At 47.1% G+C, this 13,244-nt stretch overlaps 1 protein-coding gene across 7 annotated transcripts in view; it reads right to left on the bottom strand.

Annotated features, from left to right (window-relative positions):
- WDR25 (WD repeat domain 25) overlaps window positions 1-13,244 on the bottom strand; it is a 143,555-nt gene that overhangs the window by 39,221 nt on the left and 91,090 nt on the right. For all 7 annotated transcript variants that reach the window (XM_077910592.1, XM_077910594.1, XM_077910593.1 and 4 more), the window contains one exon: window positions 2,975-3,105. In XM_077910592.1, the coding sequence (XP_077766718.1) occupies window positions 2,975-3,105 (131 nt within the window). The remainder of the gene's footprint in view (window positions 1-2,974; window positions 3,106-13,244) is intronic.

Here is a 13,244-nt window from a genome sequence, read left to right as displayed (position 1 = left end):
AGGGTAGTCCAAAAAAGCTAAGCTGCCCAGCCCCAGACTTTCATCCATACAGGAGACGGTGGGAGAGTTCAGCACCAGGGACAGCGCCAGGCATCCACAACGGCCTGGCAGGCTCAAAAGGGAGCCACCTCAGGTGGGAGCCAGGAGGGCAGGGACCCTGTGCCTTCCCTCTCTGGTCCACTGGCTGTACCCATTTGAGACACTCAGGCAGCACCTGTCAGAGGAAACATAACTGAAGCAGGGGAGAGCTGTCTCTGAGCCCACTGATGCAAATGGAACTGGCCCGTGACCCAGACCGGGAGGAGAGGCAGTCGGGTTGTCGTTAAAGAGGAAGTAAAAACAAACATTGCACAGATCCCTGTATCCGCATTATTAGCTTGGGAGAGACTCGCAAACATGCCAATACCAGTCACAGCAACATCTGCTTCTAATTGCTTCTCCCCCAGCATTTTCAGAGCTTGTCAGATGGTGACTGCCCTAGGAGAAAATCCAATATTTTTAACAAACTCTTAAATCAGATGGCGTCCTTGGTGAGTAATCTCTTACGTATTTGGTCTTTGAGGCTAAAAACAGTAAGCACACCTTTAAGGGACGTGGTCGTCAGCAGGGACTGGGTAATCGAAGGTCCCTCTTCAAACAGCATGACTAAGACTTTCCAACACACGCAGCCCAAATATAAGTGTTTCAGTGGTTCTTTTTTTTTTTTTTTTTTTAATTCCACTGTGTCCACTTCTTTATGGGTAACTTTTCTCTCTTTTCTGAATATTTTTGTAAAAAGAAGTTTCTTCATAAAAGAAAAATGTGAGATTTTTTTTTTGAGATTTATTTTAAAAGAGTACCTTTTACTGTGCTTTAGTTTTCCCACGTGTGAAGTACTTTATGCAAGATACCTCTAGACAAAACTTTACATTTTCTTTAAAGAAACTGGTCTTATGTTCTCAAAACGCCAACAGCCCATTCCAAAGCCGGTGCCTTCTTGCAGTGGCCAGTTCAACTTTCACATCTGGGAGATCCAAGGTGGGGCAGAAGGCAGTCCTGGAGGGAAGCCTTTAAGGTACCACCTTTTGATACTGCGGCAGGCTGGAGTTCTTCACGGTGGGACTTTAGAGCTCCCTGAATCCCCTAAATCACAAATGCAGGAAGACACTCTGAAAGTCTGTACCCTCTTCTTTCAAAGTTAAACTTAACATGGGTTTTATTCTTAACTACCCTACAGGACTCAAGTGGCTGGATGCCACCTTCAGACAGGGGTGGTGCTTCTCAGATTTTGAAAACAAGTCATCCTAAAGTCATGGAGCACCCCAAAGGCAGTCAGGCCATGGCTCTTCCTCACTACTCCTCCATGAACCCATCCTCAGCCCTGGCTTCTCTTCTCACTGCTAACCCCAAGTGAGACTCGCATGCCAGGGGGCCTCTCTGTCCAAGGCCAGAACACTTGCCCAGAGTCCATGCCCTGCCAGGTCAAGTCAGTCACTGGTCCTCACACTCACTTCAAACTCCTACCTTCCATACATACACATTCCGCATAACTGCCTTCCTCCTTCATTCTCTCACTCAACGATGGCTTGCTTGCTGAGTGCTTTCAATATCCTAACTGTATGCCAGGCACTATTCTAGGAGCTGGAAGTCAACAGCAAACAAAACAGACAAAAATCCCTCCCCTGGCAGAGCTTACATTCACGTGAAGGCAGAGAGGCAAATACACAAATGTCTAAAATCCACAGGATGCCAGGCAGTGATAAATGGTAGGGAGAACAGTGAGGGAGTGACCATCAAGGTGGTCAGGGAAGTCAGAGAAGGCCTCACTGGAAAGGTAGTATTTGAACAGAACCCTGTAGGAGACAGGGAGGGAACCTCTACAGAGAAATTAGGAAAAGAACATTCCAGGTGGAAGGTGTAGCAGGGCAAAGGCCCTGAGGCAGGAATGTGTGGGTGTGTTTTAGGAAAGGCAAAGACACCAGTGGGGCTGGAGATGGTGAGAAGGGGGTAAGGGAAGATCATGTGGGCCTTGTGGGCCACTGGGGGGACACTGGCCTTTACTATGAGTGAAATCAGAACCCAGAGGTTCTGACCAGAGGAGAGGCACATCCGACTTACACTATGATAGATCACTCTGGCTGCTGTGCTAAGAACAAACTGTGAGGAGTGGGGAAAGAGAGAGACCACAATGGAAACTACTAAATTATCCCAGCGAGAGTCAAGGGCAGCTTAAACCAGAGCTACCACAGGATTTGCTCATGGTTTAGACGTGGGGATGAGAAAAAGAGCAGAGACAAGGGACAATTCTGATGGTTCTCGCCCACACACCTAGATGGGTGGAGCTGCCATTTATCAAGTGGGTGAAGGCAAAAGAAGAAGCAGCTTGGCAAACAGTGGGATGGAAACCACTTCTTTGTGGGATCATCATGACCAGACTTTTAGCCCCAGAAGGAACATGGTCTCTAAGGAGCCTTATACACTAAGATGAAAGTACTCACCTGAATGGCGACCTACCCCCCACACACACATGCACACAACACACGTGCAAGCAGACACACAGCACACATATACACATGTGCACACACATGGGTGCATACATACATATGCATGCATACACATGTATATATGCACACAGGCATGCACACACAAACAGTGCTGCTCCACACCAATTAACTGCATCCATACATTATTCCCTTGAGTAACCCAAAAGCCAATTCATTTTATACCATCTGGAAACATTTGCACACAGTAGATGCTCAATAAATGTTTTCAATAACATGCTACACAGAATCACACCTCTGATGTTTCAATATCCTAACCAATCAAGAATGTTCTTTAAAAACATCTACACATTACGTTGAGCACTGTTGAAACATGAAGTGGTAATTACCCCATCTCCAGGGTCCCGCACCTAGATGCTGGCCCGCCCCCAGGCATTCACACCTCTGCAGCAAACTCTCCTGTGGAGAGGCCACAGAAGGAAGACGGGCATCACCTTGCCAGTCCTTATATCCCAAGCTTTGACTTCAGGGTGGAAGCCTCCACACACAAAAAGGCTGTGGTCTTTCGGATGAAATTTCAAGGTGGTGATTCTAAAGTCACTCTGACCACTGAAGAGCTGGGTTCCTGCAACACAAAACAGAGAATAAGGAGTTAAAAAATACTTGGATCACAAAATAAATACCTTAAAACTCAGATGCCATCTGGTGTAGAGCTACGGGCAGACACAGCCCATCTGGGCCCAAGGGGGCCTTGAGACTTTCTGGAAGCACAACAGGGGCGGCAGCAACTTCTGCCTCATGTTCTGGCCAGCCCTGCCCTTGATTAGCTGAACTCCCCTAGGGCTAAGCTAATGGCTGGACCCATGAACACCACCTTTCTTGTGTTCTGTAAACACCATGCATCAACTCATCTTAGCCACACAATGCCCTACACCTGCTCCACAACTGGAAGAAGCCAAGGCTCAGGGAAATTAAGTACATTACCAAAGCTGCACGGGTAATATAGAGATTACTTACTTAGGAGTCTACAAAAGAAAAAGCAGGATGCTCCAAAGTGGCCTTTTTAGGATCAGTCATCTTACAATCATAACCTTACAACAAACCTATGAATGGTTTGCTCCAGGGTGTAACAGGTAGGGGTGATATGATACATTGGGCAAAAAATGAGAACATGATACCACGAGGGCCTGAATGCCAGCATGGATAGGTGATATGCCCAACTGGGTCTCACTGGTTCTGCAGGACTCAAGACAGTCCCTATCCTTTACATACTGCCCTGAAACTGCTGTCACACACTCATGTGCACTGTGCAAATGTGTGTGTGTATATAGACACAGTGTGGGAAAAGTCTCTTTTGTCACTGTGATCTTTCAGAGGTAAGCTATATAAATAGGTTGAACACAGGCCATGTAGGGAATGGAAATCTGACCCTGAACTCAAGTCCGTTGGGTTCCAAAGCCAATACTCCTTCCCTCTATACGGTGCCACCTTATATCCCAGAGCACTGGCTGTAGTCTTCATGCGTTCAATTCACCACCACTGAAAATCTATCAGAAACCAGACTGGTCTTGGAAGCCATTCTCACCACCAGAAATCTGAGTGCTGCCTCTGAACAGGTCTCCAGGGGACATTCTGCACATTTTGGGCATGGTACCTGCTATGCAATACACCAGGAGCTTGAAGGTGGCATCCCTCAGATATGTCAGCAAGGGCACACATAGCCTAAGAGAAACAACCCTGACTGCCCCTGGCTCACAGAAACTCCTTTACTGGCAAAGCAGTGGGCAGTTAGGGACACAAGAAGCTGGTGGCCAAGGAGGAGACCAATGTGACACCAAGATCTCAAGCATCATTTCCTCTTACGGGAACCCAGAAACCATGTTTGCTCATTCATTTCAGAAAGCACTTCCAGCTGCCCTGCTTTGTGTTCAGGACCCCTACACAGTACTGTACCAGCTCACCAGGTAAGGAAATGAAAGTCATCGATTGGTACTCTCGAGTTACAGCAGGAGCCTTTATAAATCCAATTTGCCTAGATCCATGGTCTCTGCACTCTTCTGACAGCATGCCCCATCAAGGAAAAGCCCTTAAGCACGTATCTCCAAGTTGTTTGTTTGTAAGTTACACAGTGAGCTACCATGCCAATAAATTATGAGCATTAAAATACCAAAAATAAACCATTTTAAAGGATGAGATAAGGACAAAATAACCAATATTTAAAAATATATCTTAACATGCCATTTACTAAGTGTATCAACAAATCTCTTTGAAATGTGTTATAACATTTTTAGTGAGAGCTACTGAACTGGCTCTGCTTCCACTTTTTTTTCAAATGTAGGGAACTTTCTGTGACTCACTGATCTGAAAGGAGCCCAGTTATGGCTTCACTAATCAAAGTCTGTCAGAGCCAGCAAAGACTTCTCCCAGAGATGCACGGACCTGGACAGAAGACATTCACCACTGGCATCAAGGGAGAAAGTATCTACTTCCATCCACCACTGACACAAAGGATTTTGTGACTATTTTTACTAGTGAAGTTCCATTTCCCCTCAAGTCAGAGAATGGTTCCTGCCACTAATTAGAGGGCATTACTGCATTCTCATATTTTTAACAATCAAATTCAAAATCCACCAAAATTTTCATTTAAAGGATTTTAAAGGAGACCAGAAAAACTGCTCTCAAGTTAATAGTGCAGGCATTAGTGTTTTTAAAAGGTGACACATTCATGTAGTTCTTGGCAACAAAACTTAGAGAATGATGGAAACAAAAACATCTGGTTTCAAAATGTTCTTCCCATAGTACAACCTTCTTGGAAAGCAGTTACTCTCCTGTTCTTTATTAAAATGTGTCACCTTTCCCATGATGGACAATTGTGTTGATTTATTTCCTAACATCTTCCAGGGATCCACAATCTGTAGTTATGTGTTATCCGAGAAACTTTGAGAAGGACTTGAGGTTTTGTGAAAGAAGACTCTACATTTCTTTAAGCTCAACAAGCCCCTAACTGTTGCTGAGACATGCAGTGCATAAAGATTTTCAAAGTCACCCTATGTTGCTGCAGTGTTGTCATGAGCTGGCCACTTAGGATCCTATCATCTGTAATAGTGAACGGACTGTAAATAAACAACAGCCTAGCTGTCCAACCCAATGGGAGCAGTTAAGGCAAATACAGGTGTCTGCCTGGTGGAATATGGAAAAGCTGTTTAAAATTGGAATCATGGGCAGCCCAGGTGGTGCAGTGGTTTAGCACTGCCCAGGGCGCGATCCTGGAGACCCAGGATCGAGTCCCACGTCGGGCTCCCTGCATGGAGCCTGCTTCTCCCTCTGCCTGTGTCTCTGCCTCTCTCTCTCTCTATCTGTGTGTGTGTGTGTGTGTGTGTGTGTGTATCTCATAAATAAATAATTTTAAAAAAATAAAAAATAAATAAATAAAAAATAAAAAAATAAAACTGGAATCATGAACAGGGCTCTTTGGCAAGATGGACAACGTCCATACCTATTCTTGAATTACAAAAATATTAAGTAGGGATTGGTATGGACAGACTGGGAAGAGATTCACCAACTTGAAGTGAATTGTTCTAGGGGTAGTGAGATAACTTTTTAAATTATACTAATATTGTCATAATTTTTTATTTAATAAAGAATTCTTCTAAAAAAGCATCGGAGGGGGATCCCTGGGTGGCTCAGCGGTTTGGCGCCTGCCTTTGACCCAGAGCGTGATCCTGGAGTCCCGGGATCAAGTCCTGCGTCGGGCTCCTTATGTGGAGCCTGCTTCTCCCTCTGCCTGTGTCTCTGCCTCTCTTTCTCTCTCATGAATAAATGAATAAAATCTATAAATAAATAAATAAAAAGGCATCGGAAAGATAAGGAGACTTACAGTAGTCTGGGTCCTATGTCTCTCTCTCATTTGATCAACAGAAAAGAAACTATCTCAGGAATTAATCCAACTGGAAACTTGGTATTCCTTGAGCTTCCTCTTCTTTCCTGAAACTCATTCAAGCTACAGTTGATGGTCAAAAACCACCCATGATGTGCCCAGTTAGCAGATGCCACCTGTCCTGGTCTCCATACACCTGGGACAGTACTCAGAGCAGCACTTGTGAAGATCTCAGGATGGACATCGAACCTGTAGCTCAGGCCTCAGGACACTTGCTCCAGCCAAGTAGCAGAGATTTGTCTGAGGAATGAGGGAGTGGACCACCATCATGTCCCCCTCAATGGGAAAGGAGCACATCTATGCCACTGTGGCCCTCCCATCACTGAGAAGGCGCTGGCAGGCCAGAAATCTGTCCTCCTGACAGAGGCAACTGTGCCCACTGCTGACCTCTTGCTCGCTCACATTCACTGCCAGTCCTTAAGCCCAAAAGGAAAAACAAACTATCTGCCTGGAGAAAAATGTTCCTTGTTTCTTGGACCATGGCATATAACCATATGCTTATTTCAGAAACAGCAGTGAATTAGCCATATTTTTTCAAAAAGTGCAGTGATACAGTCTTGCCAACAATGGGGAAAAGATGGGAGGAAAGTGAAAGCTGAGTTGCTAAAAGATGAGGACTGAGCTTTTTCTGCTAAAAAAAACCCCATGTATTTCTGCATGTTATTCTTCAACCTCCTAAAGAGACTGAGAAGAGAATCTATGTCTCTTAAGTAAAAAAAATGTTCCTGTTAGAAGACAAGCTATGGTTTAATATCTTTTTTCCTACTTTGGTTTATAAAGACCTAGGCCTTTGCTGTATTTGTTTGTTAAAAGGGTCCAAAACTAAAAGATTTTAAAAAAATTTTAATAAGCTTCTAGACACGTAATGGGAAACATTAAAGGAAGGAGATCTAGCACAAGACTGTGGCTCTGAAATCGGGACGCCAGCTGCCATCGTCCAGCACTGTGCCCGGAACAGGAGGTGGTGTAGCAGAGGCGCTGAGAACCACACAGACCCAGGTGCCATCCCGGCCCTGTCACTTACAGGGGAGGGATGTTGGGCAGGTCCCTTGGGCAGATCCCTCACTGCAGTGTTGCACAGCCTCATACACATAAGACTGTCCAGAGGGCAACATACATACTACATAATATATAAAGTGTTCCAGTGGACCTGGCAGACAGCAAACAACAAAAAGGAGCCTTTAAATGTGTGAGAAAATTAAACTTCAAATTACTGAATTCATCCTTGGTTAGATTAAAGGCTAACCCAAGGGCTATATGTTTTTAACAGCAGGAACCTTGAGGGAGGAATGATCTGGAGTTTCTTTCTGTCTTGAGGCTCTGAGAACATGATGCCCTGGGCTAGCTTTTACAGTTTGTTGAAGAGACGTGGACAAAGGATGGAAATATTTATCAGAGACTATCTCCTACGTGAACACTCGCCATGGTGAAGGTGAAGGTCCTTGCTTGTCAGACTTGTTCCCACTCGATGTTTTTATATACCAAGTACCTTGTTTATCATGTCCTCTCTGGCGATGCTACTTTAAGCTCGATGGTTTGTTGCCTCATAACCTTTAACCTCGAGACTCTCTTGCTTGCTTACATGTTTGTTATAGAGTTCTATTTATTCACTGTATGCTGCTTATAGGAAATTGAGTTTTAAAATATTTAATCCACTAACACTGGCTTTATCGATCTGGTTATAATGAACTCAACCAGTGCAAGAACTGTTCAGATTCTGTTAGAGTTAGGAAAAATCACTTCTTTTCCTCCTTGAATCAATAATGACACAAATAAACTATAAATCGTCATTAAAGCAAAAATATGTTTAAAACAGGATGCAGAAACTCAATTTGTTCTCTTGACACTATTATGACTACCCATGCTTCTATCACTAATACTGTTAAGATAAAGCAGCTGGCAACATGCCAGGGAATTCCTCAGAGTTGCCCCCTCTCCTTTTCTCAAGTGGAGACCCAGGTGACCAACTATGTGGCTGGGGCAACACTGCCTGTCACTCTAATGCCTACCTTGGGGAACCCTATTGTCATGCAAGGCTCTGGGTCCCCAAAGGGTCCTCCTCTTCTACTCAGCATGTCTGGCCCCCAGCCTAGTTTCTGGAATGCAACAGATATTTGATCCAAGTCAGGTGAAACCCAAGTATGGGTCTCCAAGAAAGAGAAGGAAAGTTCATCATGTCTTCCTCTGCACCTGTTATCTCTAGGCTTGCATGTGGCTTGCGTGTCATGTAACAACCCTCTGTGGTAGGTGTAATTAGCCCATTTCACAGCGGGAGAAATGAAAGCTCAGGGAGGTGAGGCCTCATCCAGGGCTGCACAAGTCAGCCACGTTGGGAGAGGGGCTGGACCTGTCTAACCCCAGAGCCCCGCTCTCTGCACCCCACCTCACCTGCCTACAAGCTATCCATGACCTTTCCTTCTCCTTAGCTCTTTGTTCACATCCATGGACTCACAAACATGTAGGATGTTGACAGGGGAAAGCTGATGCTGTAGGCTTGTGGTGATTGAGCTTGTGTTCCCAGGCAGGCGGCATATGACTCATTTCACTAAAATCAATATCGTTACACTCATCCTCTGGGAAGGACTCGGCCAGCTGTAAATCCAACCATCCTGACTCAAAGTTAACGAGAAAAGGAGCTTACTAACTTTCAAATCAAACTCTATGAATCAGAAACAGGGGCTATATAGGCACGCCGGCAGGGTCCTGGGAAGGGTCTGGGTATGAGGCAGACAGGCCTGTGTCTGCAGGTCTCCCAGGATGAGTGGGGGCCTCCAGCTGAGCCCAGCAGTCCTCTCGGATCCACAAAACCAGGGTAATAAAGCATAGCTGAAGCAGTTGTCCTGAATCAGGAAGAAGCATGGAAGATGGCAGGCCCCAGATGGATGACAGGCCCGCACACAGTGGGGGCAGCAATGGAGAAACAGCAGCCGTTGTGGTAAAACCTCCTTCACATCAATCTGGCCAATGCTCTTAATTATCTGGACAAGACTGAATTTTTAAAATTAAAAAAAAAAATTCTCAACTTGCAAACAAAGTGTGTCTTAAAACTTTGCCTCAAGTTGGCTTTCTGGGGACCCTGCAGGTATCTGTGTTTGGTCTCCCAGCCAGTCCCCAGAGGCTGTTTGACCTGCAAGGTCAGCCACACCACTGCACAGCTGCCACTCAGCACACACAGAGACGATGCACTGCCCCCACGTGCTGTGACGGCAGCCAATGAACTAGTACCGTTGAGAAAAACCCGTCTTTTATCCACCCAGAGGGTGATGGCATGGATGTGTATGGACATATGGCAAGACCTGTAGGCACCTTCCAAAGTATGAGATTCAGGGCTAGGGTGTTTCACTGAAGTTGAATAACACTAGATTTCATATCCATAACTAGAGCTGGCTTCTCACCCCAAAGCTGTACAGAAAGAAAATAAGGCTGAGACTAGAGAGAAAAACTCTTCAGAGTAAAAGAGAAAGGGTGTGCATGGGAATTGAACTGGGTACCCAGGGCTGAAGAGGATGTGGCCTTGAGAACAAGCATGTTTAAAAGTGGGCCAGGAATGGGGTATCAGTGAAGGAATGAACTTAGGAGAAAGAGGCCTGGCTGAAGACAAGGAAAAAGCAGTAAAGTCAGTGAGGGGTGGGGAGGAACCCAACACTGCCTGCATCCATGGGTGGGAGGGAGCGTGGACAGCTGCTCGCCAGGCAAGAAGGCACCGGAGGGGCATCACCAGAACTGTTGTCAGCGCAGAGATCACTGGGCTCCGGAGCCCCTCAGAGACTTCGTATCTAGTTCCAGTGGCAAAACTCTAGGCCCAAAGAACTGACTACACAAAACGTGCCTATACCATGAGGAGCTGCACAAGTATGCCCACTGGCTAGAGGCCTGTGATGCAGCTGGGTGTCTGCCTTCCTACCTCCACAGGCACCTGAAGGATGCCTAACTGAGTGCTTCTGGGAAGCTACTGCAGAGATATGCAGTCATGGTGCTCGAAAGCCTAAGAATGGGGAAGCCCAGGCCCTTCTGCAGGCACCTCCTCCTAGACCTGTATGGGCGGCACCACTCAGCCCCAAAGGAGCCCCATCTGCAGCCTCTTCTCTGAAGTCCTGTGAGCTCCTGGTCTTCTTCGTCAGGGTTCTAATTTAGATGCTTCTCCCCCTTCCTCTGCCAAGTGTCCTATAATCATAGGGCTCAAGTCTCTCCCACTGGAGCGGTGGCTGTCAACAGCCAGAGAAGCCTCCTTCAGAAGACTAGTCAAGATCTGAGCTGCATCTTCCTCCCGGAGCCCCCAAGTTATCCTCCTTATGTGGTAAGCCAGCTGCCCAAGGGAGAGCCAAGCAAGCTCCCTTAAGCAAACGGTTCATCTATGGCAAGGAAACAGACGTGGCAGCCTCTGCCAGTCATACAGACCAGAGGCGGATCCCCGCTCTGTCACTGCCGGCTGTGAGGCCTCAAACAAGTCCCTGCACACTCCAGCCCTCTGTGTCTTGGTCAATAAAATGGGGATAACAACACTGTTCTCACAGGTGAGAGTAGAGACTAAATACATAGTAAGCAAAGGGACTAACATCTACTTATTGATTTTGGCTTGAAACAGGCCAAGCAGTGTGCTAGGAAACGGGGCCACACCATCCGGAGCCAGGCCCATGGCGCACACGCAGCCAATGTGGCATTCCACTTTCCTGGAGTGCTTCTGTGGTGGGGGCCCCAATCATGATGCATGACCAGAACACACTTCTTGGAAAACATCAGAAATGGTCTTTGTGGATCCAGTCCCAGTTGGCTGCTCATTTCCATGCACCATAACCCCCCAGTGAAAGACACAGGGACCCCCAGAGCAGGCGCTGACCAAGTGCTAGGGACAGCAAGGCCATGGGCAGTGGGTATCTGAGTACAGAAGGCCATGACCTTCTTCAGCACTGGGTGCTTGGGACTCTGGAGAGAGGGTCAGGCTGAGCTGTGGGAGGTCTGCAAGCTCATCTTAAAGAGGCAGCTGCCATTCCACCACCAGGAAGAAGCAGCTAGCCTACTACCAGTAGTATTTTGTCATGGAGAAGCAAAACATGGAGAAGCCGGGAGAACCCTGGAAGGGCTATCTTCTTCCCAGCCTACCCCCCAGATAACCACATGGGGGACCAAGGGCCACACTAGTAAGCTGGCTGGGGATCATCAGATTGAGGGCTTTTGAAGCTGAGCCATAAAAGCTGCTCAATATGAGGAAATGGCCCAGCAACTGGGGTTCTCTGGACACTCAGCAGGAATAAGGTTCATTATTTCTCACCATCCAAAGGGTCTCTTAGAGGAAGGAACATATTTTTTGAGTGCCTACCTTGAACCAGGCATTCTGTAAAGTATTCACAAACATTATCTCAGCCTATCCCTCAACCACTCTGCCACCCTGCCAGGCACTGTTACCCCCTTCCACAGATGTGGAAATGGAGATGGAGGAACTTTACCCAAGGACACCCAGCTCAGGTAAGTGGAAGAACACATTTGTACCTCATCCATGCTCCTATCACACTGCACTGCCTCCAACATCAGGTACCTGGGACCAGGTGGCATTGCAAGGATGTCTGGGACAGACTGGACACACATCAAGAGAGTAGACCAGGCTAAAAGGAGGACAAGGTGCCCTCTCCAGCCAGGGCCCTGAGGGCTCCAGGGAGAGGAAAATCTCTTTTGCAGCCAATAAATGCAAAGTAGGAGGACATGCATATACCTCTGAGGCCTTAATAGCCAGGCTGGGGACAGCTGCCTGGCGGGGCTGGAACCTGCAAGAGACCAGGGCCAGCAGAACTGAATAAGCTCTTCAGAGGATTCTATGGAGACTGGCTGATTTGGTGTGCAGGTCAGCTGACTCATAAGGCAGACGACATTCGGGCCCTGGTGGAGTCGACAGGGTTCCCTGAGGCCACCTCAGCCTAATGCACCAGAGACATTTTGTTAGGAAGATTACAGACTGAAGCGGGAGCACCAAAAATAATGAATCTGTGAGCGGATTTTATTTAGGTGTTGATTCATGGTTGTCCTATAAGCCAACAGCCCGTCAGAACTATAAATTAACGAGATAAAATGTTGCTGGCCCTCCATATTTCAGGCCGGGTATTGACATTTTAGAATCCACAGATTTTTAACTGTATTGATTGAGGACACCAGGATAAACGGCCTTGGCGCCAAATTCCCATTAACGACAATGGGCACCGAGTGACTAATTCTCAAAGCGCTGCGGTGAGAACGCCCTGCATTGCCTTCTCCTGGCAGGGAGTTCTAATTAGATTGAAATGAAAAAGCCAAATCACCAAGGGCGGAAAGAGGCAGATCAAGTAAAAAGGAAAATCAGACTTAGTGATGAGAAAGGACGAGATAAGTCAAACCAGGCCGAGAGCCACAGGGGCTGCCCAAGCCCACCAGCCTCTGCTAAAGAAAGCACCAGTACAACCTGGGATGGGGATGCAGAGCTGAGGTGGGAGACACATGGGGAGCCTACTCCCCTACCCCAGCAGCCACTGATGGGTTTCACTGCCCAGCAAGGGCCAGCCTCTACTCACACATGCCGAGCTGCTGCTCTGAGCCAGCCTGGCCAGATAATGAAGACACTAAGACTCCCTTGACAAGTCCCATTCGCACGGCGATTCCACACTAGTCAGGGAGACGGACACAGAAACCAGGAACCCCCTCAGCAGGAGAGGCCCCACCTAAGGAGCTGGAGGGCTTCCCCAGGGGTGAGGCCCAAACCCTGAGACCCTTTCCCCAAAGGGACAAAGAATATCCAACATGCTCACCACTATAGCCCAAGCACCAGGTCCTATACCTAGTAGGTAGTAAGTACCTACTGAATG

Source organism: Canis aureus, chromosome 9 (genome assembly GCF_053574225.1).
Source record: "Canis aureus isolate CA01 chromosome 9, VMU_Caureus_v.1.0, whole genome shotgun sequence".
In the NCBI taxonomy this organism is placed as follows: domain Eukaryota; kingdom Metazoa; phylum Chordata; class Mammalia; order Carnivora; family Canidae; genus Canis; species Canis aureus.
Note: the sequence above shows the minus strand (reverse complement) of the source record. Positions and strands in the feature narration are given on the sequence as shown.